The 14,331-nt window shown below is 30.6% G+C and overlaps 1 protein-coding gene across 1 annotated transcript in view; it reads left to right on the top strand.

Moving 5' to 3' along the window:
- Positions 1-14,331, top strand: part of LOC142319436 (cilia- and flagella-associated protein 91-like) — a 68,965-nt gene that overhangs the window by 23,084 nt on the left and 31,550 nt on the right. The window contains exons 6-8 of the mRNA XM_075356717.1: positions 6,117-6,283; positions 8,366-8,534; positions 13,457-13,639. Coding sequence (XP_075212832.1) covers positions 6,117-6,283; positions 8,366-8,534; positions 13,457-13,639 — 519 coding nt within the window. The remainder of the gene's footprint in view (positions 1-6,116; positions 6,284-8,365; positions 8,535-13,456; positions 13,640-14,331) is intronic.

Below are 14,331 nucleotides of genomic sequence, written 5' to 3'. Positions count from 1 at the left end.
TTCATTATGAACACTTTTTGGAAGAATATTTTGGTACAGTTATTTAATATTTCAGTTCTTGAAACTGGATATAATTTTTTCTTTGAATTCAAATAAATAAGTGATTCAAATGCATCATAAAAACAAGAAAAGATTTTATATTTTATGATTTAACAGAAAGTGTACAAATATTGTTGATTTTTCAATGAGTTAAACCTAGTGTCATGTGTAAGTTTCCCTGAATTTGCAGTGCATTGGATTTTAGGTTTCAGTTAACTGAAAAATTAAAGTTAATTGCATACTTTGTAGCAACATTTTTTGCAAGTATTCTTTTAAGAGCGTCTATGCAACTATACTAAACAGTGCAGCTTCTTTCATTACTTCTACCTTATTTTTGGTTTCCATAAAAATGTAAAAAAAAACCCTAGAGCAATTAAAACAGCTGTCTTCAAATGTTTCCTCTAATAATAACAAACATCAACTCTATTACTGTAACAATCTTCCTGTTAATTTTTTAATAAGACTATTTATATGTCCAGATTATGTTATTTGATTACAGAAGTTTCAAATCCTTTTCTTTTTCTTAATCATGTCATAATGAAATCATAAAAACTAAGGTAAGCAGAACAGAAAGATAATTATTTTCAGTAGCTATTTTAGCAGATTAGTTTATTTAATAAGCATGTGTACATAAAATGTAGATCCTCATTATAAGAAGTAGAATGCAAATGCACTTCCCTGTCCTAGGAAAGTGTCCTCAGTCCCTTCGATGTTTTATTATTTATAACTGGTCAGAAGAATTGAGAGGAGAGTGGAGGAAGTGTTAGGAGAAGACCAATTTGGTTTCAGGAAAAGTATAGGGACAAAGGAAGCAATTTTAGGCCTCAGATTAATAGTAGAAGGAAGATTAAAGAAAAACAAACCAACATACTTGGCGTTTATAGACCTAGAAAAGGCATTCGATAACGTAGACTGGAATAAAATGTTCAGCATTTTAAAAAAATTAGGGTTCAAATACAGAGATAGAAGAACAATTGCTAACATGTACAGGAACCAAACAGCAACAGTAACAATTGAAGAACATAAGAAAGAAGCCGTAATAAGAAAGGGAGTCCGACAAGGATGTTCCCTATATCCGTTACTTTTTAATCTTTACATGGAACGAGCAGTTAATGATGTTAAAGAACAATTTAGATTCGGAGTAACAGTACAAGGTGAAAAGATAAAGATGCTACGATTTGCTGATGATATAGTAATTCTAGCCGAGAGTAAAAAGGATTTAGAAGAAACAATGAACGGCATAGATGAAGTCCTACGCAAGAACTATAGCATGAAAATAAACAAGAACAAAACAAAAGTAATGAAATGTAGTAGAAATAACAAAGATGGACCACTGAATGTGAAAATAGGAGGACAAAAGATTATGCAGGTAGAAGAATTTTGTTATTTGGGAAGTAGAATTACTAAAGATGGACGAAGCAGGAGCGATATAAAATGCCGAATAGCACAAGCGAAACGAGCCTTCAGTAAGAAATATAATTTGTTTACATCAAAAATTAATTTAAATGTCAGGAAAAGATTTTTGAAAGTATATGTTTGGAGTGTCGCTTTATATGGAAGTGAAACTTGGAAAATCGGAGTATCTGAGAAGAAAAGATTAGAAGCTTTTGAAATGTGGTGCTATAGGAGAATGTTAAAAATCAGATGGGTGGATAAAGTGACAAATGAAGAGGTATTGCTGCAAATAGATGAAGAAAGAAGCATTTGGAAAAATATAGTTAAAAGAAGAGACAGACTTATAGGCCACATACTAAGGCATCCTGGAATAGTCGCTTTAATATTGGAAGGACAGGTAGAAGGAAAAAATTGTGTAGGCAGGCCACGTTTGGAATATGTAAAACAAATTGTTAGGGATGTAGGATGTAGAGGGTATACTGAAATGAAACGACTAGCACTAGATAGGGAATTTTGGAGAGCTGCATCAAACCAGTCAAATGACTGAAGACAAAAAAAAAATAAAAATAAAAAGTGTATTTATAAATGTAACTAAAATGTTTATAACAAATGATTTTTTCTCCTAAAATGATTTCAATATTGTTTATTTGTAAAGTTGTTGCCTAATTTCGCGACCGCCCTTTCACATCAACGCCACCCTATGGGGGTCGCATTCCCAGGTTGAAAAACGCTGCTATAGGCATATTTAAAATCACCCCATAGGGAGCAAGAGAGGATCATTTCGTACAGAAATGATGTAGCACTAGATAGGGAATCTTGGAGAGCTGCATCAAACCAGTCAAATGACTGAAGACAAAAAAAAACCTCAGACAATCTGTTATTTGCTTCTCATAGATGATATAAATATATACATATTCAGAGATAATTACTTAACAGGATTAAAGTTAAAAAAACCTTCATTAAATGGATTGCAATAGTTTAGCTTTAAATGTCTGGTTTCGTGCATTACTCACTGGCTTCAGACCAAATCTTAATATATTTCATAGAAATGGTTTTAATTTATTAAATTTCATCTTTATTGCCTTTTATGTACTTTAGGTTCTTGGGCATTATGGTAGACTATCCCAATCTCTCCTGAAGAGTAAATTGTTTTTTTCATATAACCCATCTTGATCACTTCTTCTTCCTTATTGACATTGTGGATACAAGTTCTGATCCTTCTAGGACCTTAAAGAGCAGTACATCCTCATTATCTGGCAAGCAGTTTGCCTGTGGAAGACTAAAAAACTTTTATTTCCTGTCCAGTAACTAACTACACAGCAAATCTTAATGTCTGTAGTGACTACTAGTTACCCAGACCTCCCAATGCTATCTATCTAAATCTTGCATACACCACATTACTAAGTCCCCCACATTACTAAATTAACCAACCTAGGATACCTTAATACAAAATTCTCTACTTAGTTATCTGTTGTCTTAAAATGTAACTTATGGGCAGTTGCGGGCAGTAAGGACACATCCTTACTGCTTATAACCCATCAGGAGGGAAGTACTTAACTATATTGGAGCAGCGCAATATTGATCAATATTTTTACATTTACAGCAGAACTCATCTGTAACAAAAGATTGGTTTTCCTTCAGAAACTAAAAGAAAACCACCTCCCATCTACATACCACTCATTTCCAGTTAGGTGGAGTCACCTACATCAACTACATACCATTAATTAATAAAGTATAACTGTGAGTTATAATAAGAGTACGTAGTATAATATAAACCACTAAACTAAAAACTGCATAATGGATTGACATAGAAGGTTAATTGCTAATTTTCTTGTAGTAAGGTAATAGTTTGAGACCCAGTTGAAACAATTATATTTTGACACTAACAATTTTTCGATATGGTAATAATGGTGCTTGGGGACACCCAGCCATCATTCTCTTGTTGGCTTCTAATTAAAAACACATTGGCCTAGCAATCAAAGGATGTAATAAGCTACAGGTACATTAATTATATGAACAAGGGTTACCACTTCCTGTGAGGCTTGAATCAAGACAGCTGTACTAGATATTTTGACACATAAACATCATTCAAATCATACAAAACTATAATTATTCAGAAGGACCCCTCAAGAAGGAAATAGATCATTTATAATAATGATGATGATGTAATTTAACAATGACTACTAAGATATTTGGCATACTAAGAACCATCTTTGCACAAATTTTATACCAGAATTGTAGAAAGAACAAAAAATGAACACTAATATACTAAATAATCAAACAATCAGATCTGACTCACTATTTTAACTCTTCCTAAATTAGTCTTACTGATTTGAAAACACTGCTAGTGTAACATTAAATGAAATTTTAATATAAAAACTACAACATATACAATCTGCAATTGAAAATATTTTAATAAAATTAAAAATTAAGTAGCTTGTAAATTTGGTCCAATTCAAATTAAAAAGAATAATGTAACTTTTATCATTATGTAACCTTATTTGCCATAGCCATAAATAGTATAACAAAGTTCATGTGAAAACCCATTTTTTGTTTATTATTTGTTGATGATTTCTCAATTTACATAACATCTAGAACTTTACTAGCAAGAGGCTGCTCCAAATTACATAGCCCTCTTAGAATTGTGGTGTAAAACATCTGGAATCATGTTCAACAAAATGCATTTTTTTTCACACTTGAGGGAAGATAATACCCTCAAGTGTTTTTACACGGTGAACCAGTTGAAGCATGCACATGGGTTAGATTTCTAGGAATGTAGTTTGATCAATGCCTAATGTGGGTAGCACATTTAAAGGAACTATGAAGGTAAAGTGTTTTAAAATATTGCTGAGAGTTTTATCTAATACTCAATGGGGAGCTGATCGAGTATGCATGCTGCACTTCTTCCGAGCTATAGTCTGTTCCTGCTTGGACTACAGCTGTGTGGCTTATTCTTCCACTCAGTCCATCGCTCATAGAATGCTAGATTCCATCCATCATTCACTCATCCGTCTTGCTACAGGTGCTTTTCGTTTAAGCCCTGTGGTAAGTTAATCTGGTGGAAAGTGCTGAGAAATTCCTTTCAAATTGACAGAATCAAATGATCTGCACTTACATAGATCGTATTAAACAAAAATCATAGATAGCAACAAAATCATCCAACGTTTGAATGCGGTGTTCTCTAACCAGTATCTGATTTGATACCAAGAACAGTCGAGATCTACTGCTTCACTAAGCACCAGAACTTACCGCCTTTTCTCAGCTCTAAATATGCAGTTACCTCCAGTCCTTACTGTTACTCCATGAAATTACCCTCCTTGGCAGCCTTCTCTCGTTAATTACTGCTTTGGTCTTTGTCAGTATAATGAAAAGTACACAAATCCGATTATTATAATGAGTTTACAAAATGAGTTTTGTAATATTATAAATGGTGTGAATTTTGACCCTATAGTTTATAAGGATGGCTCTAGAAACGTTAATTCTGTTGGTTGTGCTTTTGTGGTTGGCAACAGAACATACATGTTTGGCCTTCCCAGCATCACCAGTATTTTTATTACAGAACTGTATGCCATTAATAAGGCCTTGTTTGCCCATTAATCATCTTGTTTGCTCAGATTCCATGAGTGCTTTACAGGTGATTAATGACATGTACTCCAGACACCCTACTGTCTATGAGATTCATTGTCATTTTGAAAATGAATCATGTAATACAACAATGTGCTTTTGCTGGATCTCAGCCATATTGTGATCAATCGTGTCGCTTTGAACAATTTTGTCTGTTTCCTGAAGAGGATGGTTCATGTTGAGTGGCAAAGCGAATGGAATGCTACCATGAAAAATAAACTTCACACAATTAAAAACACTATGTCACTGTGGAACACCTCATGCAGAAATAACCATTGAGAGGAAGAAATATCATGATCAGGCGATGATAACACGGAAGCATTTTTGCCCAGAAAAACCAAAAAGAAAAGAAGCTTAATGATCAATAATATCTTCAATGATTATTGTTCTACTACCTTATATCAAATAGGAAATTATTTACTTACAGCTAATCTTTATCACTAGTTAAATTTAAAAACATAAAGACCAAATCCAGATGGCACATTTCCACAACAATCACTAGTAAATAAAAAAACAATATCTAATAAGCTGTAAATAAAAATTCAGAGAAGCATGATTTAAGATCATGTAAAATGAAACAGGTAGAATATTTCACTTGCAGAAAAATATATAAAAACATTTATAATTTTTTTTTTCCATTGCAGTCCACACATTAATGCCAGTATAATGAAAAAAGCCAATATAATTGTAAATTATAACCAATGTGATAATTTCTGAATGTTTTATTAAATAAATTCAGTTAATGTGATTGTATTAAACAGAAATATTTTAATTCATATCCTGTTAACCACAAAATTTGTTTTACCAAAATGTTACCATCAGATATAGTTTTGAGTGAAACTATGAATAAAGCAACACCTAGGGTTAACTCAAGAACCATTTAAAAAAAAAAATTAATGCTTTTCAGTTGTTAAAGAATTTCATGAGTTAAAACCGAAATTCCTATACTTAAAATGTATTAAAAAATAGTGCTTTAAAAATGTTTATCTGAATAATATGTATTGTTTCATTAAAATTATTTAGTTTTAAAATAAAACAGTTTTCTCTATTTTATAAAGGTCAAGGACTACCAGCTGGAGTTCATGAAGTTGAAATTATAGAACGTGCAAGAATTATACGTGCTTGGAATAAATTGATTCCTAATGTGGATACACCAGAAATTGAGGAAAAAAAGTATAAATGTCTTAGTGATATCGAACGGAATGAATGGATGTTCCGAGAACAGGTACAGTAAGTAATTATATCTGTTATGTAATGTTATATTGATTATATCTATTAATTAGTATTAAAACACAACTTAAGATATAAAAATTTGTTACTTAATAGACTATATGCATATGTTAACAATTTATGTTATTGGTGGTTTAGCACTATTAGTTGAAACTAATTTTCTTGTGTCAAGTATGTTTGTTCGCCATACCACTTTTAGAAATTTCAGACTTATACTAATATATTGGCTAATATGTTGATAAACTGATCGGTGTAGTAGGTTTCAACAGATTATTATCCTTGGAAACAAAAAATTTCCGTTGTGTCCTGTTAACTTTACCTTACTTATAACAGATGCAACTTTAGGATGAAGAGTGATATGGGTGACAGCCATCAAAACTACACAAACCTACAGAAAAGGATTTGTATTTATTTTTCAATTATGATGTGCATGATTTACTGTATTCTAAAAGAATGGCATTTTTTCAAAATTGAGTGCTGTACACAAACATCATTGTGTAGAATAAAAATAGATATTATAATAATTCTTCTTGGATGAGGAGTACAGAGTTGATTCAAGGTTAGAATCAAAAAACAAAAGGACAGTTTTAGTTACACTCATGGTACTAGATTGATCTTTCCTCTTAAAACACCACTATTTAAGATGGTGGCTTCTGAATAAGAAGTGTTTTGCACTTTACTGAATGTAAATCTGTAATAACAGTTCAATGCGTGTTCCATAGAAAGTTTAATCATGGTCAACCAAGTGACAATAACATTTGTCCATGGCCTAATCAGTTTGAAGCAACCCATCTGCATAAAGAAAAGTGCACAAGTCCACCAAGGATGTCTGACAGAGAATCTTTCCTGTGTAGTACTCAAAAATTTATTAGGAAGGTCAGTTGCGAACTAACAGTGCCAGTGATGACAATGTAGAATGTTTTAAGGAAACACTTCCATAAGCGTCCATAATGTTTACAGCTTTTATAGGCTTTGAATCCTATTGAGTATAATGTGCATGCTGACTTCACAATCGAAATGTAGCAGCATGAAGATGATGACTTTCTTGATGATATTGTGCTTAGTGAAGAGTCAAAATTTCATCTTAGTGGAAAAGGTAATACAAATAATGTCTGTATTTGGGGGGTCTGAAAATCCATTAACTTACAATGCGATAGAGACTCCTGAAAATTAAAAGTTTTCTGTACAATATCCCACCACCAGGTGTTTTTTAAAGAAAGCATAACAGGAATTGGTTACTTGGATATACTATGTTCATGGTTCTTTCCTCAACTGCTATATAGACTAAAGAATTTTATTTGGCAACAAGATGGTGTGTCTCCTTACTGGAATAACTATGTACAGGATTGTTTGAATGATGTTTTCTCCAACTGCTAAATTGGTTAATACGAAGCCAGTAACAGAACTTGTTTGCAAGATCATCTGATCTGACCCCACGTCAGATTTCAGTTCATTTTTATAAAGGGTTTTATAAAGGATCTTGTGCGTTTTCATCTGCTACCTATTGATCTACTCGATTTGAGGCGCAAGATTGAAATAGTTTTTGCTTCCATTACTTCAGACATATTGTTTATAGTATGGGACAAACTCTCCTATTGGTTGGATGTGTGTGACATGAAGAAAGGTGCTCACATTGAACACTTGTAGGAAACTGTAAGAGTTACTCTTTCATTTTGTTTGTAATTTATTTACTGTGAGTTAAAGTTAAGAGATATTAAAAACTGATAATTTTTTTATACACTATTATTACATACCAATCAGAAAAAAAGATTTATAATTTTTATTTGCTGCTACATAAGAAGTCATTTCATTTTAACTGAAAGGGTTTTTATCTAATGAAAGTCTGTTAAGCATTTATTTACAATAATTGTGTATTAAGCTTATATTTATCATATCAGTTACAGATATTTGTAAGTTTTTTCGTAATTACAATGTGATTTCAATCACTTTTGTCTATGTACAGCACTTGTACCAATTAATCTAATTAATAAACATTTACATTAGTTTTATGTACCTCAAATTGGTTAACATGTAAATTATTTTATTAATTTTACTTGATAGAAACTTTTATTAACAGGAAATACAGATGATTCATAGCTTAAGAATTGAGATAGCACAAGATCTGATTTCAAAAACAAAAAAATTACATAAGAAAAGACGGCAAGATCGAATAGATCGTGTAACTGCTGCTAAAGAAGCTGAGGTGGAGCAAAAAATAAAGTACGTGAGAGAAAAAAAGGAAAGAGGTAATTTCAAAACACATGTTCATGTACAAGTGCATGAAAATATAAAGATATAAAATCTATAAATTTAAACAATAGAGAAGTTATCAATTACAAATGATTTTATTAAGCATTCATTATTTATTTTATTATAAATAAAATCAGATTCATTTTAGGGGATTCTTGAAAGGTTGTTTACAATAATAACAATAAGAATCATCAGCTTTCAGCTTGTGATATCATCAAATAGAATATTTTTATACAGATTTTAAGTGAACAATGACTTCAGAGAATATCTGTAACATTTAAAATAACCTAAACCACTATGAAATAAGAATACAAACTTAAACTTTATTTTACACTTATATTGCAGCAAATTTCTAAAATATATAAAAAATATAAATTCACCTGTTCAACTTTGCAGCCACCAGTATAAAATTCCTTCTAAATTTCTACTCTTGCCTTACTGTAAAATTCATTTTCCTCCTCTCTTCAGCTTCAATTTTTTTTAAATAAAATCATGTAGTTCAGTGCAGTGCATGAGGCACATGATAAAAAAACAATTTGTTCATATCAAATTGAATTCATATAGCAACAATGGAATAATAATAACCTTTTTGATGGACTAATGTGCAATATTATATTGAATTCTTGTCTTCTGAATGAATTTATGCTTATTCCAAATATTTCAATAATTAATTTAGCACTGTTATATCTTAAATCTGAGTAATATACTGCTGTGGACATCTTTACCACAGATAAATTAACCATGATAAACAGTAAAATATTAAAATAAAAAAAATGGTTAAAATAAATTGATAAAATTTAAATAAAATAAGGGTAAAAACTAATATCAGTTAATCAAAAAGTTGTTTTTTGTTTCATAACTAACATCAGATATAAGGTAAAAATAAAAACTCAGGTTGGAACTTCTTCATTTAAATTTATTTTGCATATTTTAAGAACAACTAAATTAACAACACATATTCAAAAAAAGAACATTTGTAATAAGTGTTTTCATAACATTTCAAACGATTGGCCAATAAATAAGGATATCAACTACAAATTCATTATTTTGTGGTTTTCCTTGATCAAATTTTTCTACTGCCAAGATGAATTAGGATTAGGATTGCTTTAAACAAGGACTTATACAACATGGAAGAGGAAGAATTCTAATAGGTTTATATTAAATGTGCCATATCAGAAGCGATTGCAAACTCCAAATCATATTGAGTTGTCTAGAACGGAATCGATTATACAGTTATAGTTTATTTACTAGTCTGTTTTAAGGTAATAGTTTTAGTTTTAATATAATAAAGATAATTCTCAGTTTTTTTAAATTTAGATACTTTTCTTAATTTAATACTTCCCCACTTTAAAAGTAAAAAGATCCTTATTGGGAGTATTGTATGTCAACCAGTTAGACTTTTTTTAAGTTTATTAAAAATTATTTCATTATCAATAATTTCATGATAATTCACTTTCTTTTTTATCAGAATAACATGTTTTCCAATTGAAGAAAAAATATACGATTTCATTTTATATTTAATTTATTTTTAATAAATTGCTGAAATTCTTATTAAATAGTTTATTTTTATGAAAGTTTACCTTCAAATAATACATTCATTAGATGATTTTTGTAATCTTTTTACTCTAAAATTTTTATTTTATTTAGTTAATCAAAAAATTATATCTTCATTTTTTTCAACACGTTCATTATAGAAAGTCACATATGTGTGATCTATGGTGTTGTTCATTACTGAAAGTCAGTGTAATGCATGGTATTTCTAATAGACTTAAACTAACATTTAGACTCTCACTACAAACCAATGTATAATTAATTACCTTACCCACAGATCAAAAATTTGTTCTCTTGTATTTTTATCAATTAAGACTCAAAACGACTACAAACATTGCCTAATTGTTTTATTGATATTATTAACACTTTTAAATCTAATTTTTTGTACATTACATCAGTTTAATAAGGTTTGTCTAATATGGATAAATATACAGATTATTTGTTATAGACCAACCATCACAAATATTGACAGTCAAAATAAATGTATTTTGTAATACTTTTATAAGCTTTTGGCCTTTCAAGGCTTTTATTCAAATAAAAACATTTTACCTTATGTTGCATGTGGACAATGAGATATGCTGAAATTGTTTACTTCAATGAAGTATGCAAATTCAGCATATTTTACCTAAAGTCAAACTTTAGGTAAAATGTTTTTATTTTTAGGTAAGTGCAATGACAAAACACTATTTAACAAAAACTAATTTTTATTTTACAAATTGTATATAACTTACATCGAAAATTGAATACCTTACTAAGAAAACATAAATGTACCTTGTGAAAAAATACCTGAAAATGCATGAAACCTAGCGTCATAAAGGTAAAACAAAAGCTAGCGTGATAAAACATCAAAGTGTGATTATTCATTGTGCCAATGTTTAAAATCTAGTGCTGGACAAAGGTCATTTTTGTTGTCTTAATTATCTGTGGCAGTGCTGGCATCGTTTTCTGTGGTCCCCTTCACAAATCTGCATTGTTGTTATTGTTGACCTGCCTTGGCTGATCAAGGCAGTTAGTTATAGGCTAGGCTGCACCTGAAACAGATTGTAATGACATACATATGACTATAATGACATCTAGTGTACTAGAATTCCAAATAGGCACATTTATTTCCCATGTAACATTTATTTCACACTCTTGAAGTATAAAAATTTACTATTCCAATTTGCAACATCAAGAAGATGGAAAATATGTTGATTTACCATCGAAGTGACTTTCTAGGAGTGGAATAGTAAGAAATAATTTGATCACTACAATCTACTCCACTCATGTTTTTATTGTAAACAATAACCATGGATGGCTTAATTACAATTTGGCCTCTTCTGTTAGTTACTTCTATACCAGGTCTGTGAACTGTGAAAATTGAGAGAATATTTCTCTTATCTTTCTACTTTATGATAGTTACTGTCTTTCTGGCAGCTTAAGCATTCACCGTTCTTTAGCTTTGTGTTAATAACAATTTTTGGGTTCCAGCTCGATTGGTCTGTAAAGACCCAAACAAATTCATCTGGTTTTGCATGAGGTGCTCCACTAGGTCACCACTATTATGAAGTTACCTAGAAAAAGTGAGTGGCCCTTCCTCAATAAAATCTTTCATAAAACAAGTCACAAATTCAAATCTGTGACTTTTTTCAGGGTTTTACAAACTCCTTTTACCTGTATAAATGAGAATATTTAAAATGTTACCATCTGGACTGTGAAACATGTAGAGCTTAATCCTATACTTGTGCAATTTAATCTTGTCGAAATGACAATTTATCACAAAACAAAATCATGGCCTCATCTGATGACAAATTTGTTCCAGAGCTATAAAATTTTTGTAAAATAACCCAACAAATGCTTCAGAACATTATTTATTTTATGTAACATTCATATGTAGCATCTGTCTCAGGGTCATAGAAACAGACACCTTAGTATTACCTCAAAATTTCCAAAATTTGACATGCTATTTATTTATATTTCTGGACATGCTTTTAACAAAAATTGGATGTTCATAAAGCTCCAAAGTAGACCAACAGTGTGTCATGCTGGGACGTGTAAGTGCCCATGAGGTCTGTGCAAAGGTCTAAGAATGTCTTGACCTCATCTGTATAATCTTCTACCATCGTATAATCTAATCTTTGGTAACAGGATTCCCTGGACACATCTTATGTGTCCATAATATGAATATTTTTCCACATTACAATTTTTTTAAAAATGACTTCTTCAAAAGTATTGTAAAAAATTTCAATAGGATCTGTGGATTGAAAATACATCTCTTCTTGACTAGCAACGTTGTGGATGAGAGGAATTTCATTTGCATCAGTCCAGATGGCTTATTGGTTATGGTAATTGTCATGGATGTGTTCCACAATAAACAGAACGACATGATTATTAGTAATGTTTCTGATATTCACTGCATCATCACTCTCTACTCCAAACTCAAAATCTAAATCATCTGACATTGGTCTATTTGGATTTAGGCCTACACCAAAATTTACATTTATAAATTCAAAAATCTTATTCTCTCCTTCATCACTTTAATCATCTAATTCTGAGTTAGGAGTATACTCACTAGTATCGTTACAACTAAATAAAGAACTTATCACTGTACTGTTATCTGTACTGTACTGTACTGGACTGTACTGTCAATCCAACATATCTGTTTCACTGTCCACAGGTTTTGTTTTTGTACCATGCTCCATCATTCAGTAAATGCATAAACAGAATGTTAAAAATAACAAAGAAATTCAACAGTCAGACCTTATTAGATTAATTACTAAGAAAAACAACTGACTCAGTTAGATTATGTAAAATGTAAACTACAGGTTTCCCAACTTTCAGTTTGCTGGCCTCCACAACACGAGTGATAGCGTCTCGGCCTTTCATCCAGAGGTCCCAGGTTCAAAACCAATCAGGTATGACATTTTCACATACTGCAAATCATTCATCTGATCCTGTGAAGCAATACCTAAGGATGGTCCCAGAAAAAAATTTCGGTCTGCATTAAAAAAATATTTTAAAATTCTCATTCTGAGACCAAACAATTATATGTGACAGACATTCCAAAGACCGAAATGCAGCAACATAGATGACAGAATAGACCAACTGGCTATGAGAGTTCATTTAATAAAGGAAGATCCTCATCACATATGTGTGATGTCAGGAGTGGGTAACTACCCGAGCAAAACATTAGTCTACTAAAAACATTGCACCATAAATGAATGAATAACATAATTTTGAATGTCCATTTTCAGGTTTTGTAGCAAATATGTTAAAATTGACTTGTTTTTTTATTATCATTGCTTTATAATACCTTTATTTTATACTGTTCACTAAATAATAATATCAATTAGGGAAATAATAATCAAAATTATTTTATATTTTGTAGAACTGAGAAAACTTTACCAACAACATAAAAAAGTCAGAAAGAAATTCACAAAACTTAGTGCATTAGAAGAAATTACAGATCCCACATCTCAACTTAATGGACCGATGTTAATCTATGGTGAATCAAGCAAACCGAGACATGAAATTATTGACTTCAATATGAACGTGTTCTCAGACTTAGATGGTAACTAACAAAATAACATTTTTCTTTATTTTTTATTTTGTATAAACAGTATATGTTGTATTTTAACAAAATATATATAAATGTGTATCTGTTTTCAACAAAATTTAAAAAATCTGATCTGGACACTACATGACTTCCTTGTATGCCTATTGAATTACATATACATTTTTTTTTTTTTTAATGAAAAGTACATAAAATTTTATTTTATTAATAACTTTTGATATTTTTTCATACATATTTTTTTATTGTTGTTATTGAATTGTTATTTATCATAAAACTTTATTTACAATCAGAGGTTAATAAATATTAATAAATCAATACATTAAAATTAAAAAAAAGGTTATGAAGTCTGATTCGAAGCAATGTGCCTTCCCCTTGTAATATCCAAATATTTCATAATTAAAATTTCATTTGGCTATAACTCTGAAACCAATGAAAATAAGTACCGCTTATGATATATCGTTGAAATTCTTGCAATGAGGGATTATTACTGCAGTTAAGAAAAAGTCCAAAATGCAAATGTTTTTGGATCTTGGGCTTTTTTGGACACTTTCAGTTTAGTCAATTGCAATCACAAAGGGAGGTGCACAACTAGATATTACAAAAGTCCTAAATCCAAAATTTCAACATCCTACAGTTAACCATTTTTGAATTATGCAAGATATGTACATACAAGGTCTGTAAATAAAGTA

This window comes from Lycorma delicatula, chromosome 2 (assembly GCF_047948215.1).
Source record: "Lycorma delicatula isolate Av1 chromosome 2, ASM4794821v1, whole genome shotgun sequence".
Lineage (NCBI taxonomy): Eukaryota > Metazoa > Arthropoda > Insecta > Hemiptera > Fulgoridae > Lycorma > Lycorma delicatula.
This window is presented reverse-complemented; position numbering and strand designations above follow the sequence as displayed.